General features: G+C 43.0%; 1 protein-coding gene across 10 annotated transcripts in view; it reads right to left on the bottom strand.

Moving 5' to 3' along the window:
- APAF1 (apoptotic peptidase activating factor 1) overlaps nucleotides 1-26,845 on the bottom strand; it is a 134,378-nt gene that overhangs the window by 73,434 nt on the left and 34,099 nt on the right. For all 10 annotated transcript variants that reach the window (XR_004540082.1, XM_033951404.1, XM_033951402.1 and 7 more), the window contains 4 exons: nucleotides 26,401-26,532; nucleotides 11,221-11,459; nucleotides 4,370-4,537; nucleotides 2,546-2,677 (listed from right to left, as the gene is read on the bottom strand). Coding sequence is in view for 9 of the 10 variants with exons in the window: in XM_033951404.1 (XP_033807295.1) it covers nucleotides 2,546-2,677; nucleotides 4,370-4,537; nucleotides 11,221-11,459; nucleotides 26,401-26,532 (671 nt within the window). In the remaining variant the exon portion in view is untranslated. The remainder of the gene's footprint in view (nucleotides 1-2,545; nucleotides 2,678-4,369; nucleotides 4,538-11,220; nucleotides 11,460-26,400; nucleotides 26,533-26,845) is intronic.

Genomic DNA, 26,845 nt, shown 5'->3' with positions numbered 1-26,845 from the left:
CCCCTGCCCTGCTACAATGACTAAACAACTACAAACAATTCAAAATACAGCTCTGAGACTCATCTACTCATTGAGAAAACACGACCATATTACAGAAGCATACATCAACTCACATTGGCTACCAATCCAAGAAAGAATACTGTTTAAATTCTACTGTATGTTATTTAAAGCCTTAAACGGAGACAGCCCAACCTATCTGAACAACCGCCTCATCCAAACCACCTTAATCAGACATAGAAAAACACACCCCCCATTCACACACCCCTCGATCAAAGAAGTAAAACGGAAAAAAACTATACGATGGCCTCCTAGCCACTCAAGCAGCTAAATTAGAAAACCAAATCTCCAATCTACTGATAACAACACCAGACAAGAAATAAAAACTATACTCTTCAAGAAATTCCTGAAACAGCCATAACTTCAGAAAAGAAATACAGACTACATTCTTCAAGAAATTCCTGAAACAGCCCTAACTTCAAACTTACCGTCCTTCCCCCCTCCCTCTTCCCGCCACACAGAAACTGCATAACCTACTCATTACCTCTCTAGAAAGGACAAATGTTCTTCCATTGTAACCCTCCGATTTTTTATCTCTTTTGTAATCCGCCTTGAACCGCAAGGTAATGGCAGAATAGAAATCTCTAATGTAATGTAACGTAATACTACCTGATCATTTACAGAAGTCAATAACATGTTCTTAATAGGATATTTAAAGTTGGTTTTGAGGGGGGGGGGTTGGGGGGTGCTACGTAAACAATGAACTAGATACTGCATAACTAAATAACCAAATTATTTATTTATTCAATTTTCTATACCATTCGTTTACATGAATTTATTACTGACCGTTCATTATTTTCCACTGATATATATTTTCCCAAAGTACACAAAATTTCAGGAAACAGTAGTATTTGAAGTGGAAATGAAAGCAGCTGAATAGATCTAGAATGGAAAGACCCCAGCCAGGGCAGCAGTTATACAGTGGCAGTGTTCACAGACCCTGGAGAAAAGGAAACCCAGTCATTGCCAGTTTAGGGCCCTTGATTACAGAGTTCCAGGCAGAGAACTATTGCTGCACTGATTAGGCTAAAGCAGTGTACATAAGACCTGCCGCTGATGGGTCAGACCAGTGGTCCATTGTGCCCAGCAGCCCGCTCACGCGACGGCCCTCTGGTCAAAGACCAGCGCCCTAACTGAGACTAGCCCTACCTGCGTACATTCTGGTTCAGCAGGAACTTGTCTAACTTTGTCTTGAATCCCTGGAGGGTGCCTTCTGAGATTTCAGGTGTGCCACGGCACACTAGGGAGGAGGAGAGGCGCTGGCTGACTGACTACAGAATGTGCCTCTAGTGGTGAGAGGCACGACCTGTAGGCAATCAGCCCGCGCCAGCGCCTCTCCTTCTCTCTGGCTCTCTTCTCTGCTGGCATCTCAGGACCTTCGCACATCTGCAGATGTGGGTGTGATGATGTCATGCATGTATGTGACATCATCACCATGACGTCTGTGCACTTCCATATGCCTCGAGCCGCAGCCACTATGTTTAGTGTGCCGCAGCTTGAGAAAGTTTGCAGGACACTGGGCTAAAGAGATGGAAAGTATACATTGCAGAAATTCTCCCAGGCATTACTAAGCTAAGGCTCATATCTCCATAGTTCAGACAGAGACTGGTTGCAACAGAGATGGATAACGCAGAATCACAAATATACTGTGTAAGTAACAGCAATTGTGAGCAGTTTTACTTCATGGGCATTGATCATCCACTAGCAGAAGAAACTGGAAATGGTTTAGTGAAAAGGAACTTTTACCTCTCAATAACTTGTTGTTTTGCAACTAAGAGGTAATTCTCTCATACCATTTTATTTAGGCTGATACAATATTGGTCTTTTATAACATCCAATATCCCTACCACACACAAGAACTGAAAAAAATGAAAGATGAGTATTATATTCAATTTAACTTTAGAACAAGAATATTCAAATATTGAATGGAGTAAATATGTTACACAGTACACAAATTTGAGGAATTAAGGACTTATGAAGAAACTGGTTTACTGAAGCTCAGTTTGGATGAATGAAAATTCCTCTGAGGGTAGCCACTGAAGTCCGTTTAATTTTTTTTTCCAATTCTTGTGAGTAGTAGGGATATTGAATGTTATAAAAGAGTGTATTTGCCTTTCCTACTATAAAGATTTGGTGAAAGATTAGTGTGCCTGAGTAATTGTGTATATAGTCATATTGGTGATACGGATTATGAAATGGAGTTTGCAAGATACCTTTTTTGGAGGAGAAGCATAACATTTCAATGACGTTAAAATCTGTGTTTAATTGTAGCAGGATAGAGGATAAGGTGGGGCAATAAACTTAGTACTTAGTTTGTACACCTAGTAAACATTATATTTGAATAAAGCACATCTTGTTCAATCTGTTAAGTAAATTCTGTAACTTGTGGCTGAAAATTATCACTTGTGCACAGTTTCTCTCTAATTTAAATGAGAAAAAAATAATGCAACAATAAACTAAAAATGAAAAAAATATTTTAAAATTTTACTTTGTGCATTTTGGCACTAGCCATATGGTAGGCTAGAAAGTTGTACCAATACATGCAGTCCTCTTGGTCTAACTTAGGTAGATGCCTTTCATAATATCTTTGGTATTGTTTGACCATCTTTGCATGCAGATCCTACAAAACAAAAGATACACTGCAATTACAAAAATCCATAAAATCCATGATGTAGCTCATTTTCAAAACAGAAAAACATCCTAAAAAAATGCCACAAAGCAACAGGCAGACATATTATTGGCAAAAACAACTAAATTGCTATTTTCAAAACTCATTTTAAGACTCTTCTCTGAAGTTTGTTTAAAACTCAAAGGGGCGTGTTGGAGGCATGTTTTGGGTGGGATTAAGGTAGGTTTACAGCTGCGCTAGAAACTGCTAGTGCAGTTTAATAGAAGAGGGGGTAAGTTCCAAAAAGATACCTAAAAAGATAAAGGCATGACCTTCCCTTAATCCCCCAATGTAACATAGTAGATGATGGCAGATAAAGATCCAAATGGTCCATCCAGTCTGCCCAACCTTACCCACTCTTTAAATTACTGATTTAAATTAAATTTTCCTTCTTCTTAGATGTTTCTGGGTCTCTGCTCAATACTGTGCTTAGGTTCCATCTACTGAAGTCTCCATCAAAGCTCACTCCAACCCATCTAAACCATCCCAGCCATCAAAGGCCTCCCCAGCCCATCCTCAACCAAACAGACATATACGGACACAGATTGTGCAAGTCTGCCCAGTATTGGCCTTAGTTCTTCAATATTTACTATTATTTTCTGATTCCAGATCCTGTGTGTTCATCTCATGCTTTTTTGAACTCTGTCACCGTTTTCCTCTCCGCCACCTCCCCCGAGAGTGCATTCTAGGCATCCACCACCCTTCTCCGTAAAGAAGAATTTCCTTACATTGCCCTCTGGTTTTACCATTTTCTTTCTTTCTTTCTCCCACCCCTTTAAGAGGTGAAAGTGAGAGTACATACCAGGCTCTATGAGAGCTGCAGGTCTCTGGAGTAGCCTAGTGGTCAGATCAGTGGACTGTAGAGAAGGGGATCCAAGTCCATATCCCACTCTAACTGGTACACTTGTAAAGGAAACTGCAAGTGCCTCAAAATCCACAAAATACCTATTGAACTCACATATAGGTGACACTGGGTACAGTATATTTTTGGCTATTCCTGGAGGGCTCACCATACAATATAAGCAGGTTATGCTGCAATTTGTACCTGGGATCTTTTATGTGAAGTTCACTGCAGTGCCCCCTAAGCTGTCACCCAACTGCTCTGCTCGGATGTCTATGTGGCCAGTCTAGTCAGAACACTAGTAGAGAATGGCACGGGAACTCATTTTCTCATCCCATCTCAGAGTTCTTTTCCTGTCCCTACCTGATTCCTGCGAGCTCTATCCTCATCTGCACAAGCCTCAAACCCTTTAAAATCCTAAGTGTTCGAGGCTTGTGCGGTTAAGGCAGAGCTTATAAGAATAGGACAGGGGATGGGGACAGTAATAAAACTCATAGGAATGGGACGGGGAAAAATTTGTCCCCATGTCATTCTCTAAATGCTAGCCCCTAGATGTCCTCATCTTACTTGACAGGATCTGAACTAACCTCACCCTCCAGCACAGGTCCCCATTTCCTGTACTGACAAGAGGTTGAGGTTGACTTGTTTTGAAGGTATCTTTATGGAAAAAATAAAAAAGCAACACACACACACTTGTTTACTCATGAAAAATCCCTTGAAAAATGTCCCATTAATCTATAGAGCAACTAAGATCAGAAAGCTAAGCAAATCAAAATTGCCAAAAGTTATTGAGAGATACATACTGGGAGTTGCTCACGATTCTTTTCTGTGAGGAAATCCAGTTGAAGATCGTGTAAATAATACAGGAAGGTTTTTCCATTTCGATCACAAAATAATAGAGATTTGTTGACAAACTCTTGAAGAATATCTTCAACCTCTTCAGTCTCCATGTCCCAAAGGGTGCACAGAACCTAGAAAGCATATAAAACCATCATACAGACTTAATATTTTTCTAGTGCGAGGTAAAAATCTGTGTTTCTCATCAAAATAAATATATTAAAATCTCATGCTGCCCATAACCTTGATTTTTTAGGCTAGAACAGTGGCTCCCCAGCCAGTCACATTTTCAGGATATTTTCAATGAATATCATAAGAGAGATTTGCAAGCAGGGGATGAAGTACATGCAAGTCTCAATCATGAATATTCGTTGTGGATAACCTGAACACCTGACTGGCTGGGGAGCCCCTGGGACAGGTTTGGGAACCACTGTACTAGAAACATTTGATTCTGGAAATGGCACTTGCCATGGTAGGGACCTGAAAAACAGGCACCTGCCACGTGGCAATCACTGGTAGGCGCTTCATCCGGAATTGCGTCTATCTTTTGTACAGATGCCTTAAATGTAGGCCAGTGTTTTACAGGCCTACATTTAAGGCAGGGATCTCAAAGTCCTTCCTTGAAGGCCGCAATCCAGTCGGGTTTTCAGGATTTCCCCAATGAATATGCATTGAAAGCAGTGCATGCACATAGATCTCATGCATATTCATTGGGGAAATCCTGAAAACCCGACTGGATTCCGGCCCTCAAGGAGGGAATTTGAGACCCCTGATTTAAGGTGTCTGTCTTGCACCTATGGAAGCACCTAGACACGCCTACGGACCACCTAAGGCCACTTTTGGCGTAAACTGTGCCTAGACGCCTCCGTACACACGTAAACGATGCCTACAATGTAGGCGTCGTTTGCCGCATCGATTTTTTTTTTTTTTAATGTGCGGTCAATTTTGAGAATCAGGCCTAAATGCCCTCTTAGAAATTATCATGAGTACCATGTTTCCCCGAAAATAAGACACTGTCTTATATTAATTTTGGGCCCAAAAAAGGCACTAGGTCTTATTTTCAGGGATGTCTTATTTTTTTCATGTACATGATCATCTCTCCCTTCCTCTCCTCCACCCCAATTCTTCCTATTTCCTTTCTCTCCCCCACATGTGAAGCATCTATCCTCCCCTCTCACCTATCCCATTCTGCAGTATCTTTCTATTTCTCCCTCCCATCTCTTGTGCAGCAGAACCCTTGCAGCTTCTATCCCTCCCTCCCATCCCTTGCAGTTTCTATCCCTCCCTTCCTCCTATCCCCCAGTGTAGCATCTTTCTATCCTCCCCACTAACGTGCACCCCCGTCCCCACCGACCCATCTCTTCCTCCCATCCCCACCGACCCATCTCTTCCTCCCATCCGAACTGCGAGACAGAAATAAATGTATCTTATAACAAACTGGCAGCATCGGCAGCAATCTAGACAGGTTGCTTCGCGGCCTGGGCCATTCGTCTGCCGCATCACTGATGTCATCAGCAACGCGGCAGAGGAACAGCCCAGGCCACGAAGCAGCCTGTCTAGATTGCTGCTGATGCTACCGGTTTGTTATAAGGTACGTTTATTTCTGTCTCGCGGTTTGGATGGGAGGGAGAGATGAAGGTGGCGGCAGCGGCACTGCTGCTGCTGGCGACTAGGGCTTATTTTTGGGGGTAGGGCTTATATTAAGACCCACCCTGAAAATCATGCTAGGGCTTATTTTTGGGGTAGGTCTTATTTTCGGGAATCAGGTGGTAGAAAGTACTAAGAAACTTCCAATAGTTGTAATGTTCAAATTTTTCCCTCAATCTCTAATTTTTTCAGCCTACCCTTCTGCTTTTACTTATTTTTATTAACATGATATTCCACTGGTGAGTAAGTAAGTTTATTTGAATAAAATCACCTGGATAAATTTTGCCCATTGTAATCCACCTAGAGTTTTAGAGCATACGATACATTATTTAAATTGATGTACACCCTTAATTATTTGGATTGCCAATCACATCTCACCTGGTGTTTGCTCCTTTCTTGCTCTTTACATCCTTATTTATTTTCCGTGTGGTAAAAGCCAAAAGCCTCAGTGTTAACTGTTGGGGATATGCCCAGACTAATTTCTCACTGTACATTAACTGCATTAGTCTGGGCATACCCCCAACAGTTAACACTGAGGCTTTTGGCTTTTACCACACGGAAAATAAATAAGGATGTAAAGAGCAAGAAAGGAGCAAACACCAGGTGAGATGTGATTGGCAATCCAAATAATTAAGGGTGTACATCAATTTAAATAATGTATTGTATGCTCTAAAACTCTAGGTGGATTACAATACATTAGAAAATAAGATTTAATATCAAGGGGATCTAAAAATAAATGGGTTTATGTATTACCTATTTCTAGATATACTTCAGCAGGGAGAAATTATCTCACTGCATTAATTACCTTCATTCAGTTTTATATTCGTTAATAGTTCATGGTACCTCAGCGGGCCACCACATACTCAAATACTCTCATAGTACGTGGCTTTATGCTCACCCTCCTCATTGGAACCAATATATTTTTTAGTTTTATACTTATTTGCAATTTTATAAGTGTGTAATTCACTACTGAAGATACTTAGCTTTAAGCTGTTGGCTTGTTTAGCAAGGATTTTCGCTTTGGCGCTTTGGAGGCAGAATGTTTATGAATGGGAGTTGGAGCCTTGAGAAAGCCCATTAATATACACGGGCGAAACATGTTGGTGTTGTCGTAAAAACTCCCATGCACAGCGTCTTGCTAAACAAGCCAACAGCTTAAAGCTAAGTATCTTCAGTAGTGAATTACACACTTATAAAATTGCAAATAAGTATAAAACTAAAAAATATATTGGTTCCAATGAGGAGGGTGAGCATAAAGCCACGTACTATGAGAGTATTTGAGTATGTGGTGGCCCGCTGAGGTACCATGAACTATTAACGAATATAAAACTGAATGAAGGTAATTAATGCAGTGAGATAATTTCTCCCTGCTGAAGTATATTTATAATTAGCCTTACTTTCCATTCAAATTGATTTGAATATAGTGCCGAAGTCTACATTACCTATTTCTAGGGCATAAGTTTAATGAATAGCAAGTTATACTCAGGGCTCCTTTTACTAAGATGCGCTAGCGGTTTTAGCGCACGCTTAGCGCATGCTACAATACTGCACGCGCTAAATGCTAACACCTCAATAGAGCTTGCGTTAGTATTTTTCATTTAGCGCGTGGTTAACGCGCGCTAAAAACACTAGTGCACCTTAGTAAAAGGAGCCCTCAGTTTATTTCCAGGTGATATGTTACTTTTCACGAGAAACCTGAAATTTTAAAACTTTTTGGTGACCTCGCTGCTTACTCAGAGTTATAAATTAACTTTTCCAAATCAATTGCGCTTGCCAAAAAATTAGATTTCTGAATTTATTTGATATATGCCCACAGTTCTTTCAAATATTTAGGTAATCATAGCTGCTTAGCAGTTTTCAAGGTGCAGCCGCATTATAACATTTTCATCTTTTCCTGATAATTCCTAACATTCCAGTTCCTTTCTTAGCCACTGGGCGCTGAGCTGACGGTTTCAATGTATCCTCAACAAGGACACCTAGATACTTTTCCTGGGTGGTGACTCCTAATGTGGAATCCTGCGTCCAGGTTCCTCTTTCCCACATGCATCACTTTGAACTTGCTGACATTATACATCATCTGCCATTTTGATGCCCAGTCTCTCAAGGTCCTTTTGCAATTTAACAACTTCGAACAAATTTAATTAACTCACTAGTTGTTCCCATTTCTAGATCACTGATAAATATATTATAAAGCAGCAGTTTCAGAACAGACCCCTGGGGAAGCCCACTATTTACCTTCTCCAATGAGAATATTGACCATTTAAACCTACTCTGTTTTCTATCTTTCAACCAGTTCTTAATCCATTATAAAACATTATGAATTTCTAATTTCCTCAAAAGTCTTTCATGAGGTACTTTATCAAATGCCTTTTGAAAATCCAAATACACAATATCAACCGGCTCATCTTTATCCACTTATTCATTTAACCATTCAAGGAAATATAGTAGACCAGTGAGGCAAGATTTCCTTTGACTAAATCCATACTGACTTTCTCTCATTAATCCACACTCATATATAGTATATGTTCTATCATTTCGTTCTTTATAATAGTCTCTACCATTTTGCCCAGCACCTATGTCAGACTCACTGGTCTACAATTTCCCGGATCACCTCTGGAACCCTTTTTAAAAATCGGCGCCACATTGACAACCCTACAGTCTTCCAGTGCTCTGCTAGATTTTAAACATAAATTAAATATTACTAACAATAGTTCCGGAAGTTCATTTTTCAATTCTATCAGCACTCTGGGATGTATACCATCTGGTCCAGGTGATTTGCTACAGTTCAGTTTGTCAAACTGACCCATTATGTCTTCCAGTGTTAGAGATTTGTTTGAGTTTCTCCAACTCATCAGAATTGAATGCCATTTCTGGAACAGGTATCTTCCCCCACATCTTCCTCTGTGAAGACCAAAGCAAATAATTTATTTAGGCCCCCCTTTATCAAGCTGAGTTAGGGTTTTTTTTTTAATTGCAGGCCTATAAGTGTCAGAACTTTTACCGCAGCAACTCATGATAAAAAACCCTAATGCAGCTTGATAAAAGGGGGCCTTAATCTCTCCGCTATAGCCTTGTCTTCCCTGAGAGCTCCTTTGACCCCTCAGTCACCTATCGGTTCAACCGATTCTTTTCCCGGCTTCTTGCTTTTAATATATCTAAAAATGTTTTTGCTGTGTTTTTTTGCTTCCAGCTCAATCTTCTTTTCAAGGTCTCTCTTTCCCTTCCTTATTAGTGCCTTGCATTTGACTTGCCATTCCTTGTGCCGTTTACAATTATTTTCAGTTGGATCCTTCTTCTGCTTTGTGAAGGATTCTCTTTTAGCTCTAATAGCTTCCTTCACCTCACTCGTTAACCACGCCGGCTGCCCTTTGGTCTGCTTTCCTCCTTCTTTAATACATGGAATATATCTAATCTGGGCAACAGTGTTGCTTTAAATTCTGTGGTTTATTTTAACTATTTAAGATGGATTACCAATTTTTCTTATAGTTTATTTCTAAATCTATAAAAAATGAGTTCATTAGATATGTTTACTTAATTCAATTTTTTTGAGATGACATTATAATTGCTTCTAAATACTGTAATAAAAAGAAAGAACAGAAAACAAGGAAAGCTATAATTGCAGTTATTACATGAACACTCACCTGGAGATTTACCATACTGTATCCAGCTCCTGCAGCTGCATTAAGAATTTGCATCTGTTTCTTTTCTTGGTTTCTGTTGTGTCCTATGACCCAGTCAAGGCACTCAAAGGTCCCCTCTCAAAAGTAGGGAAAGAGAACAAAGGCTCTAGCAGCCAAGACCCTTCCAAGAAGAGTTTCAATAATAGGGAAGGTAAGGAGGGACCAACCCAGAGGCTGGACCTATCCACTTTTTTTTTTTTTTATCCAAAGTACTTAATAGGGAAAAGAAAACCAAAATAAAATTTGCTTAACAGCTCCCTACAAGAAGCCTCCCAGACCAGATCCAGACTGCACAGATAACCTCACTTACCATCTGTCAGAGACTGAGAAATACTTGCTAACTGTGGACCCTTTACATTATGATACCATGAAAACAGTGGTTCTCAGTTAAGAGAATGACACAGGAACAATTTTTCCCCATCCCCGCGGGAACTTATTTTCCTATCTCATCGAGTTCTTTTCCTGTCCCTGCCCCATTCCTGCAAGCTCCATCCTCATCCGCACAAGCTTCAAACGCTTTAAAATCATAAGTGTTCGAGGCTTGTGCGGTTAAGGCAGAGCTTACAGGAATGGGGCAGGGACAGGGACAAAACATAAGAGCATAAGCAGTGCCTCTGCTGGGTCAGACCAGAGGTCCATCATGCCCAGCAATCCACTCATGCGGCGGCCCATCAGGTCCAGGACCTGTATAGTAATCCTCTATCTATACACTTCTATCCCCTTTTCCTTCAGGAAATTATCTAATCCCTTCTTGAACCCCAAAACCGTACTCTGTCCTATCACACCCTCTGGAAGCGCATTCCAGGTGTCCACCACCCTTTGGGTGAAGAAGAACTTCCTAGCATTGGTTCTGAATCTGTTCCCTCTTAATTTTTCTGAATGCCCTCTCGTTCTTGTAGTTTCTGAAAGTTTGAAGAATCTGTCCCTCTCCACTTTCTCTATGCCCTTCATGATCTTGTAAGTCTCTATCATGTCCCCTCTAAGTCTCCGCTTTTCCAGGGTAAAGAGCCCCAGTTTCTCTAATCTTTCAGCATATGAAAGGTTTTCCATACCTTTTATCAATCGTATCGCTCTTTTCTGGACCCTCTCAAGTATCGCCATATCCTTCTTAAGGTACGGCGACCAATATTGGACTCCGATACAGAAACTCATGTAGACGGGGAAATTGAGTTCCTGCGGGGACAGAGAAAAATTTGTCCCTGTGTCATTCCCTATTCTCAGTCTCTACCTACTGGCAGGACATCGTATACCCATGTGTCTGGACTTATCTGGAGGGACAATAAGGAAACCCATATTAATGCAGTTTAGTTAATAAACCCCTTTAACTTGGAAAGAGGAGAGGCAGTAACTTTTAAACTTAACTTAAAACTCTTTGCCTTCTTTCCCTTTCTCACCATTATGCCCATCCTTTATTCCTACCTATCTTGCTTCTTTCTGAAAGCCTGATAAAAGTTTAAAAAGTATAGGAAACCTAGCCACTGCTTAGTTACCTTAGTAGGCACTTTCACATCCTTTACAAGGATAGAGAGATCTTTGTAGTAGTTCCTTAAGTACTCATTCAGCATTTCAACGCTTATAGACATGGCTTCATCAAGTGCTTCAAATTCATAAGATGATGACTTCCTTATTCTTTTAAATTGTTTATTTTGAAGCTGTCTAACATAGTATTCCCAACGATTTGGAAAATCTCGTAACAATGCACCGATCAATGACACCACAAGAGGAGAGCCTGAAAAACAAGTCAAGAGACTTCTGTTATCTGTATGCAATATCTATATTCTCTGTTTAAAAAAAAAAGCTGAATTCAAACCATCACTGGTGAGTGAAAACAGTTGATTATCATTTCTGGTTCTTCCTAGCTTTGCCAGTGGAAACCAATGAGAAAAGTAATCCCATCTTCACAGAAACATGATGGCAGATAAAGGCCAAATGGCCCATCTGGTCTGCCCATCCGCAGTAACCATTGAAGGGACACGTCTTGTAGTTTTCCATAGAATGTGTTTTGGAGCAGTAAGAAACCCAGGCCCTGTTTGTTTTTCCTTCTCTGTAATAATGCAAGGACATCCATGTTTGAAAAGATGTGTGTTCTTATGCTATGTTTAATCCCTTCTCTGTAATAATGCAAGGACATCTATATTTGAAAAGATGTGTGTCCTTATGCTATGTTTAATCCAGATATTGTTTGCCTTCTCTTGCCAAATATTATAAGGCTATTCTATTATGTAGTTTTCCTTAAGTTGTGTTTGAAGTTGTAAATCCAGATTGTTTGCCTTCTCCTGCTGATATACTACAAGGCCATTGTATATTTGAGAGATGTGTTTTCTTATTCTGTAGTAAAGTGAATCTAATTGTTTTCTTAGCTGTATTTGTATGAAAATTTAGATAAGGCTTTGTTAGCCAAAGCACCTTTAGACTTTGGCTTTAGATAAGTAAAGGATTTTGTTATTTCTTTTAAAGTTGCATGTGATCTGATATGGTTTGCATTTACGTCATATGCTGACGACCCTTACCCATGTAAGATGATATAAATTGAGGTATAGAACATTCAATAAAGTGGACATGTTTGAGAGACAATAGGTGTCTGTTTTCTCTTAGATATTGTCCCCAGATGCATCTGCTTGTCAAATGACAGAGTGTGTACAGCCATAATCGGGCCTTAACAGTGGGGGCTCCTCCGGGAGGGACGTTGATATCACCGGTATTTTGTGAGTATTTCTGAATTTTGAATTCTGTTCTTTAATACTCACGGGTATTAGGTGCCCTGTTCCCACCCTTTATTTGTTAAATATAGATTTTTGGGAAGTCTATAGCGGAGTTTATAACAATAAAGAAACTCCTATTGTTCTTTTGGGAAGAACTATATTACTTATAGAGCTGCCTGCGCACTCTGTCGTTTGTGGGGTTAACACTTTTTGTATGTGCTTTCTCTCTTCTATTGCTATTCTTTTCTATTGCTTAGAGATAAGATTTTATAGAGTATAAGACTATATTGTATATTACTGTTCTGTATCTCGCTTATAAGGTAAGATAAGCGGGATTCCTGCATTGCTATATTGTTTTTGTAATGGGTCAGAACGGTAGTAAGGTTCCCCCCCCCCCTAAGAAAGCTGAGACCTGTAAGGCTTACGTTGCCCGTGTATGTGACACGGGATATTATCTTATTGATCCTTGGATAGATAATATGGCTGGCTGGACTGAAGGACTTCATAGTTCGAGTCCGTTTCCCCGAGATGGGGCAAATGATACGTTTCATATGGATATGATAAAGGGATTGTGTTTGGGGGATCATGAGGCATGGCCATATTATTTAGGGGATCCGCACTGGGACAAAGAATATATGAGAAGGGGAGGCATTAATTGGCTTACATATGCTCCTTATTGGTCAGCTACTGATAAAGATAAAACATCCAAGCTGTCCATTCTTTCCCCTGCTCAATTACATGCTGCAGAACAATCTATCTGTGCTGCTAGCCCTCCTCCTTATCATTTACAAATTCCTTCACCCGGTGCTCCTCTTAAACTTTATCCCTCTTTATCTAAGGATGATATTGACCTCCTTATCGGTAGTACTCTTATTCCCCCTCCTCCTCCACCTCCCGTCCTGTCCGGTGCAGTTGCATCAGGACAGGTTGCTGACACTTTGTCCCAAGACATTACATTTCCCACTGTATCCACGACCAGCCCCACTGTTCGGGGGCCGATAATCTCTTTTTCACCCCTCCACACTCGTAGCGGTACTCAAAGGGTTGCGGAAGTACAGGAGCTGATGCAAGAACAGATGCCCTTTCTCACAGTGGGGGATACTCTTTTGAAGAAACCCATTGAGTTAGAAGACATTAACAAGATCATTAAACACTGCCCCAAGCCTCTTGTCTCTGCTAGTGCGACTTTTCACTATTTAAAACGAGCATGCAAGGGTCGAAATTATACGCAGGAAGATATGCGCCTTATTATAGATGGCATTGTTGGACACAGTTCCCCTTGGGACTGGTCTAACGTCCCTAGTATTAGTGTTTTAGAGCCTGCTACTGTCACAGCTACTGCTTATAGACTGAATACTGAAGCAGGAAATGCTGTTATGTGGAATGAATTACAGGCAGAGCTTGATCGGTGTTTTAAGTCTCGATCTTCCCTTCCTATTGCAGTAGCCTGCAAACAGAAATCAGGTGAAACTGTTGTGGATTTCTGGAAGAGGTTTAATGAAACCTGGACCCAAGAGGCGGGTCTCAGTTCTCATGCTAATATGGATTCCCTACTTATTCAGACTTTCCTTTCTAACCTCCGTTCTCCCTTGCAAATTCTGGTCAAACAAATGATTTCAGAATGGCCCACTAGTTCTCGTGCTGAATTTCAAAATAAATTAATGGAAAAAGAGGCAGCAGGTTGTTTTGAGATCTCTAAACCTCGGGAAATCCTGCATCAGGGCCAGCTACCCACCTGGGGACCGCGCCTGACTACTACTCGTGGAAGAAGGGGTCGCGGGTTTCGCAGGGGGAGGGCTCCAGTCTCCGGTCGAGGTGGTAATAATCCATCCAGAAGTACTGGATGTTTTAATTGTGGGGACCTTAGTCACTGGCTTAATCAATGCCCTCATCCCAGACCCCCCGCATTACCAGTTCAGCCCGCCCCACCGGTGGTGCCTACCCCTCCCTCTACTGTGAGACCATCTGCCACTTCTCCTCGTTTTCCTATCTCCTGGCACAGCCCCCCTACTCCCCAATGAAGGGGCCCGGAGGTTTATACCCCAGCATTCACTTTGGTCTCTGCCTTTGCTAAGGATTCTCCTATGATATCTCTTATTGTACAAGGGAGTCCAGTGCCTTTTCTTGTAGATTCGGGTGCCACTTGTAGCACCATCAGTGAGGATTACTATCGGGGCCCACGCATGAATGCTGAACCTTCTATGGGAATTAATGGGGTTTTGACTAAATCCTATCGTACCACACCCCTGTCTGTAGCTCATCCTGATACAGGCTTTACTCTTTTTCAGCACTCCTTTCTTATTATTCCCCATTGCCCTGTCAGCCTTCTTGGTCGAGATCTTTTTTTTCCTCTTCTCATTCAGCTCACTACAGATGATACAGGAGGTTTGCATGTCTTTTCCTCCGTTATTCCCATTCGCCCTCCGTCCACCCTTTACCTTTCTACTTGCCCTGACACACTTTTGCCCCTTCCCCCAGACTCTCCGGTCTGGGCTTCTACTGACACTGATGTAGGCTTTATTTCATGTACCCCCTATCGTGCTTCTCTGAAATCACTCATTCCTGTTTTCATTAAGCAGTACCCAATCTCCCAAGAAAAGGAGAAAGTCATGATTTCACTAATTGCTTCATTTCTTTCCTCTGGTATTATTAAAACCACCATCTCTTCCTACAATACGCCCATCAATCCTGTTGTCAAAGCTGATGGCACCCCCCGTTTTGTTCAAGACCTTAGGGCTGTTAATGCTCTGGTGATTCCCATTGCACCCATTGTCCCGGATGTCCCTTCTCTACTCTCCTCCATTCCACCTGCAGCTCATGTTTTTTCAGTCATTGATTTGAAGAATGCTTTTTTTTCTGTCCCTGTTGATGAGGACACTCAGCCCCTTTTTGCATTCACTTTTAAGCAACAGCAGTATACCTGGTGTAGAATGCCTCAAGGATATGTTGATTCCCCTGTGGTTTTCTCCATTGTCCTGCGGGCTACTTTACAGTCATGGACTGCCCCCCATGGTTCTATTCTCATTCAATATGTGGATGACCTTCTTTTGTGTTCCATAACTCAGGAGACCTGTCAAGCTGATAGTTTGCACCTTTTACAATGGTTGTCTCTGTGTGGTCACAAGGTGTCACGAAAGAAACTACAATGGTGTAAAACTGAAGTGGAATACCTGGGTTTTGTCCTGACTCATGGTCAGAGGAAAATTAGCACTTCTCGCATTGCTGCTGTTCTGAGTTTGCCTCGCCCAGCTACTCAAAAAGACATGCTTACTTTTCTTGGTATGATTGGTTACTGCCGCCAATGGATCCCTGATTGTTCCTTCTATGACCAGATTTTGAGACAGACCCTAGGTACTGAAATGACTGATCTTATCAGATGGACTAAAGAAATGTTGGACGCTTTTGGACATTTGAAATGTGCTTTGGTTTCTAGCCCCGGCTTGGGTCTTCCTGATTATGAACAAATGTTTCATCTCTTTGCTCGTGACAATTGTAAAACTATGGCGGGCGTCCTGGCTCAGGATCATGGCGGTAAGTTACGCCCTGTTGCTTTTTTTTCTAAAGTTACCCCTGTTCAAGTTCAAGGCATGCCTGCCTGTTTAAGGGCCCTAGCTGCATGTGCTATGGTGGTAGAGATGGCTACTCCTCTAACCCTTGGTCACCCCACTACCCTTCATACTTCTCACGATGTCCAAGCCCTCCTTCGCAATATTCATACCCAGCATATGTCAGCTCAGCGCCTTAGTGGTTATGAGGTCATCCTCCTTTCTAATCCCAATCTCACCATCAGATATTCTGCCCCGACATATGGCCCTGCTCTACTTTTAAATGGTCTTTTGGGTCTTAAGGGTGAACAGGATGCGCTTCCTCCTGATCATTCCTGTGTCTCCTTGATATATCAAGACACTTCCCCTCGCCCTGATTTGTCCTCTACTCCTCTCCCTGATGCTTCCTCCATTTTTGTTGATGGTTCTTGCTCACGTCCTAGTGACAACACCTTCCACACAGGATATGCTGTGGTTGAACTCCCTGATATCATCCATGAGGCCTTTTCCCTCCCCTATCCATCGGCACAGGCTGCTGAACTCATTGCTCTTACTCGCGCCTGTCACCTTTTCTCTGGTAAACGCGTTAATATTTATACTGACTCTAAATATGCCTTTGGTGTTGTACACGACCATGGTGTTATCTGGCAGCGTCGCGGCTTTGTGGCCGCTGATGGTAAGCCTATTTCTCATTCTTCCCTTGTTTCGGATCTTCTCTCTGCTTTACTCCTGCCTGCTGCAGTTGCTATTCTTCATTGTCGTGCACACACTGGCCTTCAGACTGAAGTTGCCAGAGGTAATGCTCTGGCTGACCGCATTGCTAAACAAGCTGCTTTGGACCCCCCCTCCTTCTTCTGTTCTCTTTCCTCTTCTTTCTCCTCCTGCTTTTCCCCCTTCTTCTCTTTTTTCCCAGCTTCAATCCTTTGTTACCCCCTCTGAACTTGATGCCTGGCAAATTGCTGGTGCCCAAAGCCGCCCTTCGGACGGACTTTGGTGCAAAGAGGGGAAACCCTGTATACCAGCCGCTAGTTCTCCCTTATTCATTGCTCAATATCATGGCATTGGTCATCGTAGTGCTCGCTCGACACTCCAGCTCCTTGCCAGTGATTTTTTCATTCTTGATCTTCGCTCCCTGATACAGACATATATAGCTCGATGTCTAACTTGTCTCCGTGCTAACCCCAACATACCCCATAAAGCACCACACCAGCATCTTACTTACCCCACTTCTCCTTTTTCACACTTACAGATTGATTTTACTCATATACCTCATGCCACTGGGACCCGCCAGGATTATGCTCTTGTTATTGTTGACATGTTTTCCCGATGGCCTGAAGTCTTTCCCACTACAAATGAAACTGCTCAGACTGTAGTGAACATTTTACTTCGTGAAATCATCCCTAGGTGGGGATGTCCCACACACATCAATTCAGATAATGGTCCTGCTTTCACTGCCAGAGTATGCAAAGCTTTAGCTACCGCACTCCGTATTGAGTGGAAATTTCATCTTCCATATCACCCACAGAGTTCTGGTATTGTCGAACGCATGAATAGGACTATTAAAGACAAAATCAGGAAAGCCACAGCTGGCACGTTTGTGAATTGGAAAAAATTCCTCCCTATTGTTTTAGCTGAAATCAGGATGCAGCCTCACTGCACCACTGGCTACTCTCCCTTTGAGATTCTCATGGGACGACCTTTCCCCGCCCCATGGGTAGACAGACCCTCCATAGTTGAGAGTAGTGATCTTCCTTTGATACAAGAAGAATATGTTCGGAAGCTCATTGAAACATTAGGGCATGTTGAAAGAACTGTGTCTTGCACTTCTCCTTTCTCTCCACAGACTCCTACCCATTCCTTCCAGCCTGGTGATGAAGTCATCATCCAGAAGCTTTTCAAGGATCGGAAGCAGACGGATTTCCCCTTTGGCCCTCCCACTACTGTGATCGCTGTGACCAGGACCGCTGTACTCACTGAGGAGTCTCCTGTTTGGATCCACGCAAGTCGCTTGAAGAGGGTTAACCTAAAACCCCAGAAGCAAGCCGTCTCTGCGCAGATTTCACCCCCTTCAGAGGAACAACATGATGATCTCATCACAGCATTCCACCAACTTTATTTTTCTCCTCCTGGCAGCGCTGCTGCTAGTTTTCTTTCCTGTATGGATCATTTCTAACTGTGTCTACAGGGATGATGTGTCCTGGGTTCACGACACTTTCTGCCCATACCCATCTGTAAATGACACCCCAACAATGTACTCATCTGCAAACAGCACCCCCGGCGCCTCTTTGCGACTGAGACGTCAAGCTGGACTACTCCCTCGCAAAGGCTGTCCTTCAATTGGAATTCAGAAAGATAGACAGTATACTACCTTTTGGTATAATTCCAGTAGTGTGCAAGTTGCCACCTTCTCCTTTGAGTATTGTGACATTATGGACTGCTCATCAATTGATATCCCAAGGCTATGCCATTGGTCCTCAGAGATTCCTAAAACTAAAGATATATATATATGTGTTGCTGACTTACGTTGGGGGGATAAGTGTGCATCCTGGGGAGCAGTAGGGTGGAATACTGGCACTGACTGGGCTTATAGACCAGAAAGTGCTCTAAAAAAAGTGGATCAAAATGGTAAATCTCTGCTTACTCGTATGACCCTTCGTAAGACTGGAAACTGTTATAGGAGAAGGGCTCCTGAACAAATTATTAAGCTTTCTCTTACTATTGACAACCCTAGACCTACTGATGAAGGTATGTACGTTATGGGCATATGGTTTAAGGGTGGGTCTAGCTATCCGACCCATCAGTTTTTCTTACGGGATCTATCTACCTCCACTCATCCTCTCCCGCCATTTTGTGGGGGCCCCAAAAATACTAACCCACTGGCCCCTACATTCAATAAACTTACTGACATGATGGCTATTGCCAATCCCACTTTTGAAGATACTATGGCTGTTGAGGTAGGGTTTTCAGAACGTAACCTTTGGTTAGAATGGATGAAATTCACTGCTGATCAACATAATAAGAGTAATTGTTACATATGTGCTCAAGCTAGACCCCATCTAGGAACCGTACCTCTGGACCTCCCTCCTGGTATCCAACCATGCTTTTTTGGGTTATTTACCAATATCTCCTCTAATTTTACCGATCCCCTTTGTGCGCTATGGCGTTCTAAATACCCTTTGCTGCCAGGACAGAAAACGCTTGACATAGCCGTTACTATCTATAAGGGTAATTACACATGTCATGTTTCTAATTTGACACAGGGAAGTTTTGTGGGCAACTTTCCCCCAGGTTATTGTTCTGTCTTGGATTATAGGTATGCCCCATTGTTACAGCATCAGATTTTCACCCTAGGTGATATTTACTGGCTCTGTGGAGACTTTAGGCTCCGTGTTAAGCTACCCAGCCAGTGGATAGGCCAGTGTGCTTTAGCTAAGGTTATTATGCCTCTGCATATCCTTTCTGAAGGGCACTCTTCCTCTTATTCACTTTCTTCCTCTCCTCTGTCTCGACATAGACGTGATCTCCTTGGTAGTTTTGATCCGCATGTATATATAGATGCTATAGGGGTCCCAAGAGGGGTCCCAGATGAATTCAAGGCCCGAGACCAGGTTAAGGCTGGGTTTGAATCCCTTATTCCCCTTATTACTATCAATAAGAATGTTGATTGGATTAATTACATTTATTATAATCAGCAACGCTTTGTGAATTACTCTAGAGATGCCTTGCAAGGTATTGCTGATCAGTTAGGCCCCACTTCTCAGATGGCTTTTCAAAATCGTATGGCCCTAGATATGATTTTAGCTGAGAAGGGGGGTGTTTGTAAAATTCTTCCCAGTACTTTATCGTGTTGTACATTTATTCCTGATAATACAGGTCCTACAGGAAAAGTTACTATGGCCATTCAGAAATTAGCAGACCTCTCTGCTGAGCTCAAACATAACTCTGGTTTATCTCATCCTTGGGACCAGTATTTTAGTTGGATGCAGGGCTGGGTAAAAGACCTTCTTATTGTCTTAATCACTATTATTATCTGCATTCTTGTCTCTTATGTAAGTTTTCGACTGCTCATGCGCTGTGTTATTCGTATTACAGCTCCTAAAACTCCTCCTCGAGAGACATATTTGGAATATCTCTCCCTCCAAGCTCATGCTGTACATTCATGACGTCATTTACATGACGTAAGAGGGGATTTGAAGGGACACGTCTTGTAGTTTTCCATAGAATGTGTTTTGGAGCAGTAAGAAACCCAGGCCCTGTTTGTTTTTCCTTCTCTGTAATAATGCAAGGACATCCATGTTTGAAAAGATGTGTGTTCTTATGCTATGTTTAATCCCTTCTCTGTAATAATGCAAGGACATCTATATTTGAAAAGATGTGTGTCCTTATGCTATGTTTAATCCAGATATTGTTTGCCTTCTCTTGCCAAATATTATAAGGCTATTCTATTATGTAGTTTTCCTTAAGTTGTGTTTGAAGTTGTAAATCCAGATTGTTTGCCTTCTCCTGCTGATATACTACAAGGCCATTGTATATTTGAGAGATGTGTTTTCTTATTCTGTAGTAAAGTGAATCTAATTGTTTTCTTAGCTGTATTTGTATGAAAATTTAGATAAGGCTTTGTTAGCCAAAGCACCTTTAGACTTTGGCTTTAGATAAGTAAAGGATTTTGTTATTTCTTTTAAAGTTGCATGTGATCTGATATGGTTTGCATTTACGTCATATGCTGACGACCCTTACCCATGTAAGATGATATAAATTGAGGTATAGAACATTCAATAAAGTGGACATGTTTGAGAGACAATAGGTGTCTGTTTTCTCTTAGATATTGTCCCCAGATGCATCTGCTTGTCAAATGACAGAGTGTGTACAGCCATAATCGGGCCTTAACAACCATTATCTCTTTCTCTCTACGAGAATTCCCACTTTCCTATCCCATACCCTTTTGAATTCAGACACAGTCTCTGTCTCCACCACCTCTCCTTGGAGACTGTTCCACACATCTACCACCCTTTCTGTAAAAAAGTATTTCCTTAGATTACTCCGAAGCCTATCACCTCTTAACTTCATTCTATGCCCTCTCATTGGAGAGTTTCCTTCAAATGAAAGAGGCTTGACTCATGCACATTTATATTACATAGGTATTTAAATGTCTCTATCATATCTCCCCTCTCCCATCATAACTGCAGAAGGTGTGAAGCAATGGAGTCCTTTTTCTGAGGGTTCCTGAGTTCCACCGGCATGTTCCTATTTCTTGTTAGTAATCCATCAATCAATAACACAGGTCTAGCAACAGATACATTTCTAGGTTAGCATTTCAGAGCCATAGCAACTCACGAGAGAAATGTTTACTTCCACAGTTCAGTTTTGAAACAAGGAATATTATATTTCACAGATATGCATGAATAATTAAAGTGAACTTTACTCATACCTGTTAATTTTCTTTCCTTGAATCCTGCTAGACTAGTCCAAATGAATGGGTTGTGTAGCCTTACCAGCAGATGAAAGCAAACAAACTGAATTTTTCCAGTGACATCACCAATATAAGGGCTGGTGCAATCTGGAAACCTTCGGTATGCCAAAACCAAAGCAGCACAATGCAACAGATAGATCAACAAATTTAAACCCCTTAGGGAACCATTGCGGAACACCTTAACAACCCCTTACTAATGAAATTATTTACAATATAAATGAGCAGTAAAATCAGACCAGAGAGGTTCTTTGACACCACGATCCTCCAGGGTGGGTCCTGATCTAGTCTAACAGGATTCAAGGAAAGGAAAGGAAATTAACAGATATGAATACAATTTTATATTCCTTTCCAGGAATTTTATTCAGAGTCTTTTCCCCTATTTTCTCATTACAAGAACAATATTGCTATGAGAGCAATTCTTTCAGTCCACGCACATGAACTATCTGAAAGAGTGCATGTTATTAAAGTCATACAAACACATCCCAAAATTTCAGACTTCTCCCCCCCCTGTCATTTCAGGAAAAAGTGACATGGGAAATGTCATTGACATTTCCTATCTGATCAAATGAGAAAATATATACACTGAACTATTCTCTAGTAAGTGTTTTTAATTTTATTTATTTTTTAAGGCGGAAAAAAAAACTTCTATGAATAGAGAGCAAACCCACCTTATATCGGTACAGTCATTGGTCACAAAAAACATCCCTTGTTGTTACTTTTAAGGCCAAAACTCTTCTTGCTAACTTAGCTTCAAAATGGCATTGATCCGAAAAGACGCTGCTTTAGCTCCACACCGATCCCGGTTCTTATATCATTTAAAGAGACGGGTCCTCAAAGAAATACTTTCCAGTCTATGCAGATATAGGATTGGGGTAGAACTAAAACAGTGTCTTTTCAGATTACCGTATTTTCGCGGATATAACGCGCGCGTTATACGTGATTTTACGTACCGCGCATACCCCTCGCGCGTTATATGCCTGAGCGCGGTATAGAAAAGTTTTTAAACATAGTTCCCACCCCGCCCGACGCCCGATTCACCCCCCCAGCAGGACCGCTCGCACCCCCACCCCGAACGACCGCTCGCACGCGCTCCCACCCGCATCCACGATCGGAGCAAGAGGGAGCCCAAGCCCTCTTGCCCGGCCGACTCCCCGACGTCCGATACATCCCCCCCCCGGCAGGACCACTCGCACCCTCACCCCGAAGGACCGCCGACTCCCCAACAATATCGGGCCAGGAGGGAGCCCAAACCCTCCTGGCCACGGCGACCCCCTAACCCCACCCCGCACTACATTACGGGCAGGAGGGATCCCAGGCCCTCCTGCCCTCGACGCAAACCCCCCTCCCCCCCAGCCGACCCGCGACCCCCCTGGCCGACCCCCCCACCCCCCTTCCCCGTACCTTTGGAAGTTGGCCGGACAGACGGGAGCCAAACCCGCCTGTCCGGCAGGCAGCCAACGAAGGAATGAGGCCGGATTGGCCCATCCGTCCTAAAGCTCCGCCTACTGGTGGGGCCTAAGGCGCGTGGGCCAATCAGAATAGGCCCTGGAGCCTTAGGTCCCACCTGGGGGCGCGGCCTGAGACACATGGTCGGGTTTGGCCCATGTGCCTCAGGCCGCGCCCCCAGGTGGGACCTAAGGCTCCAGGGCCTATTCTGATTGGCCCACGCGCCTTAGGCCCCACCAGTAGGCGGAGCTTTAGGACGGATGGGCCAATCCGGCCTCATTCCTTCGTTGGCTGCCTGCCGGACAGGCGGGTTTGGCTCCCGTCTGTCCGGCCAACTTCCAAAGGTACGGGGAAGGGGGGTGGGGGGGTCGGCCAGGGGGGTCGCGGGTCGGCTGGGGGGGAGGGGGGTTTGCGTCGAGGGCAGGAGGGCCTGGGATCCCTCCTGCCCGTAATGTAGTGCGGGGTGGGGTTAGGGGGTCGCCGTGGCCAGGAGGGTTTGGGCTCCCTTCTGGCCCAACTACACAAAGGTACGGGGAAGGCGGGTGGGGGTGTCGTGGGGGTCGGCCAGGGGGGTCGCGGGTCGGCTGGGGGACGGGCGGAGGTTCTTGGGGGGGGGCGGTCGTTGGGGGGAGGGGGTTTGCGTCGAGGGCAGGAGGGTTTGGGCTCCCTCCTGGCCCGATATTGTTGGGGAGTCGGCGGTCCTTCGGGGTGAGGGTGCGAGTGGTCCTGCCGGGGGGGGGATATATCGGACGTCGGGGGGGGCATCAGGCTTTCAGGATGGGGACAGACCTTCAAGGGGGGACAGGACTTCAAGGGAGGACAGTGCACGGAAAGTCAGGGGGGGTGAACGGAGAGTCGGGACAGCGCACGGAAAGTCAGGGCAGTGCACGGAAGTCAGGGGGGGTGAACAGAGAGTCGGGACAGCGCACGGAAAGTCAGGGCGGGCGAAAGGAGAGTCGGGCAGCATGCGCGTTATATGCCTGAGCGCGGTATAGAAAAGTTTTTGTACATATCATCGTGATTTCTGCGCGCTATACCCCTGTGCGCGTTTTACAATGGTGCGCGTTATATCCGCGAAAATACGGTAATGTCATTTTGAAGCTAAGTTAGCAGAGAGTTTTGGCCTTAAAAACAAGCTTACTTATCTTTTATGATTTAATATGCTTGTGCTCTGGAGGTTATAATCTTGAAACACTGTACTGATTTTGTTTGTTGTGTGGCAGATCTCTGATGGGAGCTTGTTCCTGAGGAAGCTTAAACTGAATGAAACAGGCAGCTCCATTGAGCCCAGTCAAAGATAAGTACCTAGCGCTTTAGTGATTTATACTGCATACTATTACAAGTCTTTTTCCTCCTTTAAAAAAAAAATTAACATACTTAATAGAGAATAGATCTGTTTTTTTTCATTTGATCTGGTTGGTTTTTCACTGCAGTAAATTAGTATATTTATTAAAAAATTTATATACCGCATACAACTATGCGGTTTCCATATCACATACATAAAATCTGGTTTCCCTACGATTATCACATATAACATAGACATGTCTAAACAAATATTATTAATCGTCCATCTAGAGCACATGTATCAAACACAAGGCCCACGGGCCGAATCCAGCCTGTGGCAGTGCTCCCAAACTTCCCCTTCTCACAGCCCAGCATGTCTTCCCTTCCGCTGAAAAATCTTCCGGCCTTGGCAGCAATTCAGCAATGTTGTCCGTGGCTCCCCTTCCTGCTTTCTATCTGCCATGGTCCACCCGGGTGGAAGCAGGAAGTTGCACGTCATTGGAGACAGACCATGGCAGATGGAAAGCAGGAAGAGGAGCCGCAGATAACTTTGCTGAATCACTGCTGAGGCCGGCAGATTTTTCAGCTTGATGGCGACTTCGGACTGGTGCAGGAGGGAAGACATGCTGGGCTGTGAAAAAAGAAAAAGAGAAAGAGAGAGAGATGAAGGGAGAGAGGTTGGACCTGGGGTGGTGTGGAGGAAGAGGGAAAGAGATACTTGAAAGGAGAAAAGTTGGAAACAGAAAGGGAGAAATAGTGGACCTAGGGGGAGGGAGGAGGCAGGCAGGGGGAGAGATGGGATGGGGCAGTTGGGAAGAGAAAGTGAGAGAAGTTGGATCTGGGGGTGGAAGGGAGATAGAGATGCAGCACCTCATTTTTTTCCTCCACCTCATTGTTCAGCATCAAGGGGGGAGGGAAGAAGAACAACAGAAAAAAGAGGGAGCAAATTGTTGGACCAAGGAGAGAGAGGAGCAGAGATATGGTAATGGAGGAAATGGGAGGCTGGGAAAGGAGTGAGATGGGAAATGGGAGAGCTACAGACTGAGAGGAGATGAAGAATTGAGAGGTAGCTGGAAATTTAAAAAGAAGGGTGAGAAAGAGGGCAAAATTTGAGTGGACAGAGGCAAAAAAAGAAGAAAAAGTTAAGAAAGCTGAATGGGAAAAATCAATATGTTGAAGGGAATGGAACAAGAGAGAAGAGGAGAAAAAATGGACAGCAGACACTTGAAAGAAAATTAGTAGAAGATAGACAAAAAGGCAGAAAGAGAAATTAGGACCAAGATGATGGAAAACCAAACTGACCAGACAACAAAATTTTATTTTCTATTTTGTGATTACAATATCCTGTCAGAGCTGGTGTATCCTGTCAGAGCTGGTGTTGGACAGCAAGCGTGAACTAGGCCCTAAAAGAGAGAGAGGAAATGTCTTTTTTTATTTATTTTGTTTACACCACAGAGCCTGCTTGGGGTTGGAGAAGTTGTATCCCTATATTTCTACTAAGATTAGGGGCCTCTTCTATCAAACTGCGCTAGCAGTTTTTAGCACAGAGAGCTGCGCTGAATGGCCCGCACTTCTCCTGACGCTCTTAGGAACTCTATGAGCGCCAGGAGCAGCGCAGGCTATTCAGTGCGGTTCACTGCGCTACAAACTGCTAGTGCAGTTTGATAGAAGAGGCCTTAAGTATCTTAATAAAAAAATTCAGCCCGCGACACAGCCTGTGTTTTAGATTTCGGCCCCTTATGTGATTTGAGTTTGACACCCCTCTTCTAGAGCAGTGATTCCCAACCCTGTCCTGGAGGAACACCAGGCCAATCAGGTTTTCAGGCTAGCCCTAATGAATATGCATGAGAGAGATTTGCATATGATGGAAGTGATAGGCATGCAAATTTGCTTCATGCATATTCATTAGGGCTAGCCTGAAAACCCAATTGGCCTGGTGTTCCTCCAGGACAGGGTTGGGAACCACTGATCTAGAGGATTGGTATTGACATTTCTTATACCATTTCAAATTAATGCACATCCTTACTGATAACATGAAAAAAAAAAAATAATAATAATAACAGCTTATATACCGCATTACCGTGAAGTTCTATGCGGTTTACAAAAGATTAAGCAGAGGTACAAATTGACTGACTTCAAGAGGGGAAGAAGAAAGAGAAGTAATAAGACAGAAAATTCATTGTTGAGGAGAATAGTGATCAAAAGGACAGTTTAACTACATACCTTTACATTCTTTTACAATTGTGTCAGCTTCTGAAGGAAGATCCTTTATTTTCATGTTAACAAAAAGGGACAAAACTTCCAATCCTTTATCAAGTGGAAGTCCACTCTCAACTGAAACCAAATGTTTATTGCCTATACATAAATACAAAATTAAGATCAAAAGTGAAGCCTATTATTCACATTGGTAAGAACTTCTAAATTATTGAAACAATAAAAAAGAGAGACTTTGGGGGTGAGGTATTTTACTAAAGATTAGCATATCATCTGCAGCAGGGCCCTTAAGAATAAAAAGGATCCTGAGGCAAATAAAATGCATTAATCTTTAGTAAAAGACCCCCTTGATTACAGTTCTGCTTTTTATGTTGTTACAGTTCAAATATCTTAAGTGAAAGACCAGAGGCTACAATGCTTAAGAGGGCCTAATGTATCTTCCTTTTGCCAGTTT

This window comes from Geotrypetes seraphini, chromosome 7, assembly GCF_902459505.1.
Source record: "Geotrypetes seraphini chromosome 7, aGeoSer1.1, whole genome shotgun sequence".
NCBI lineage: Eukaryota > Metazoa > Chordata > Amphibia > Gymnophiona > Dermophiidae > Geotrypetes > Geotrypetes seraphini.
This window is presented reverse-complemented; position numbering and strand designations above follow the sequence as displayed.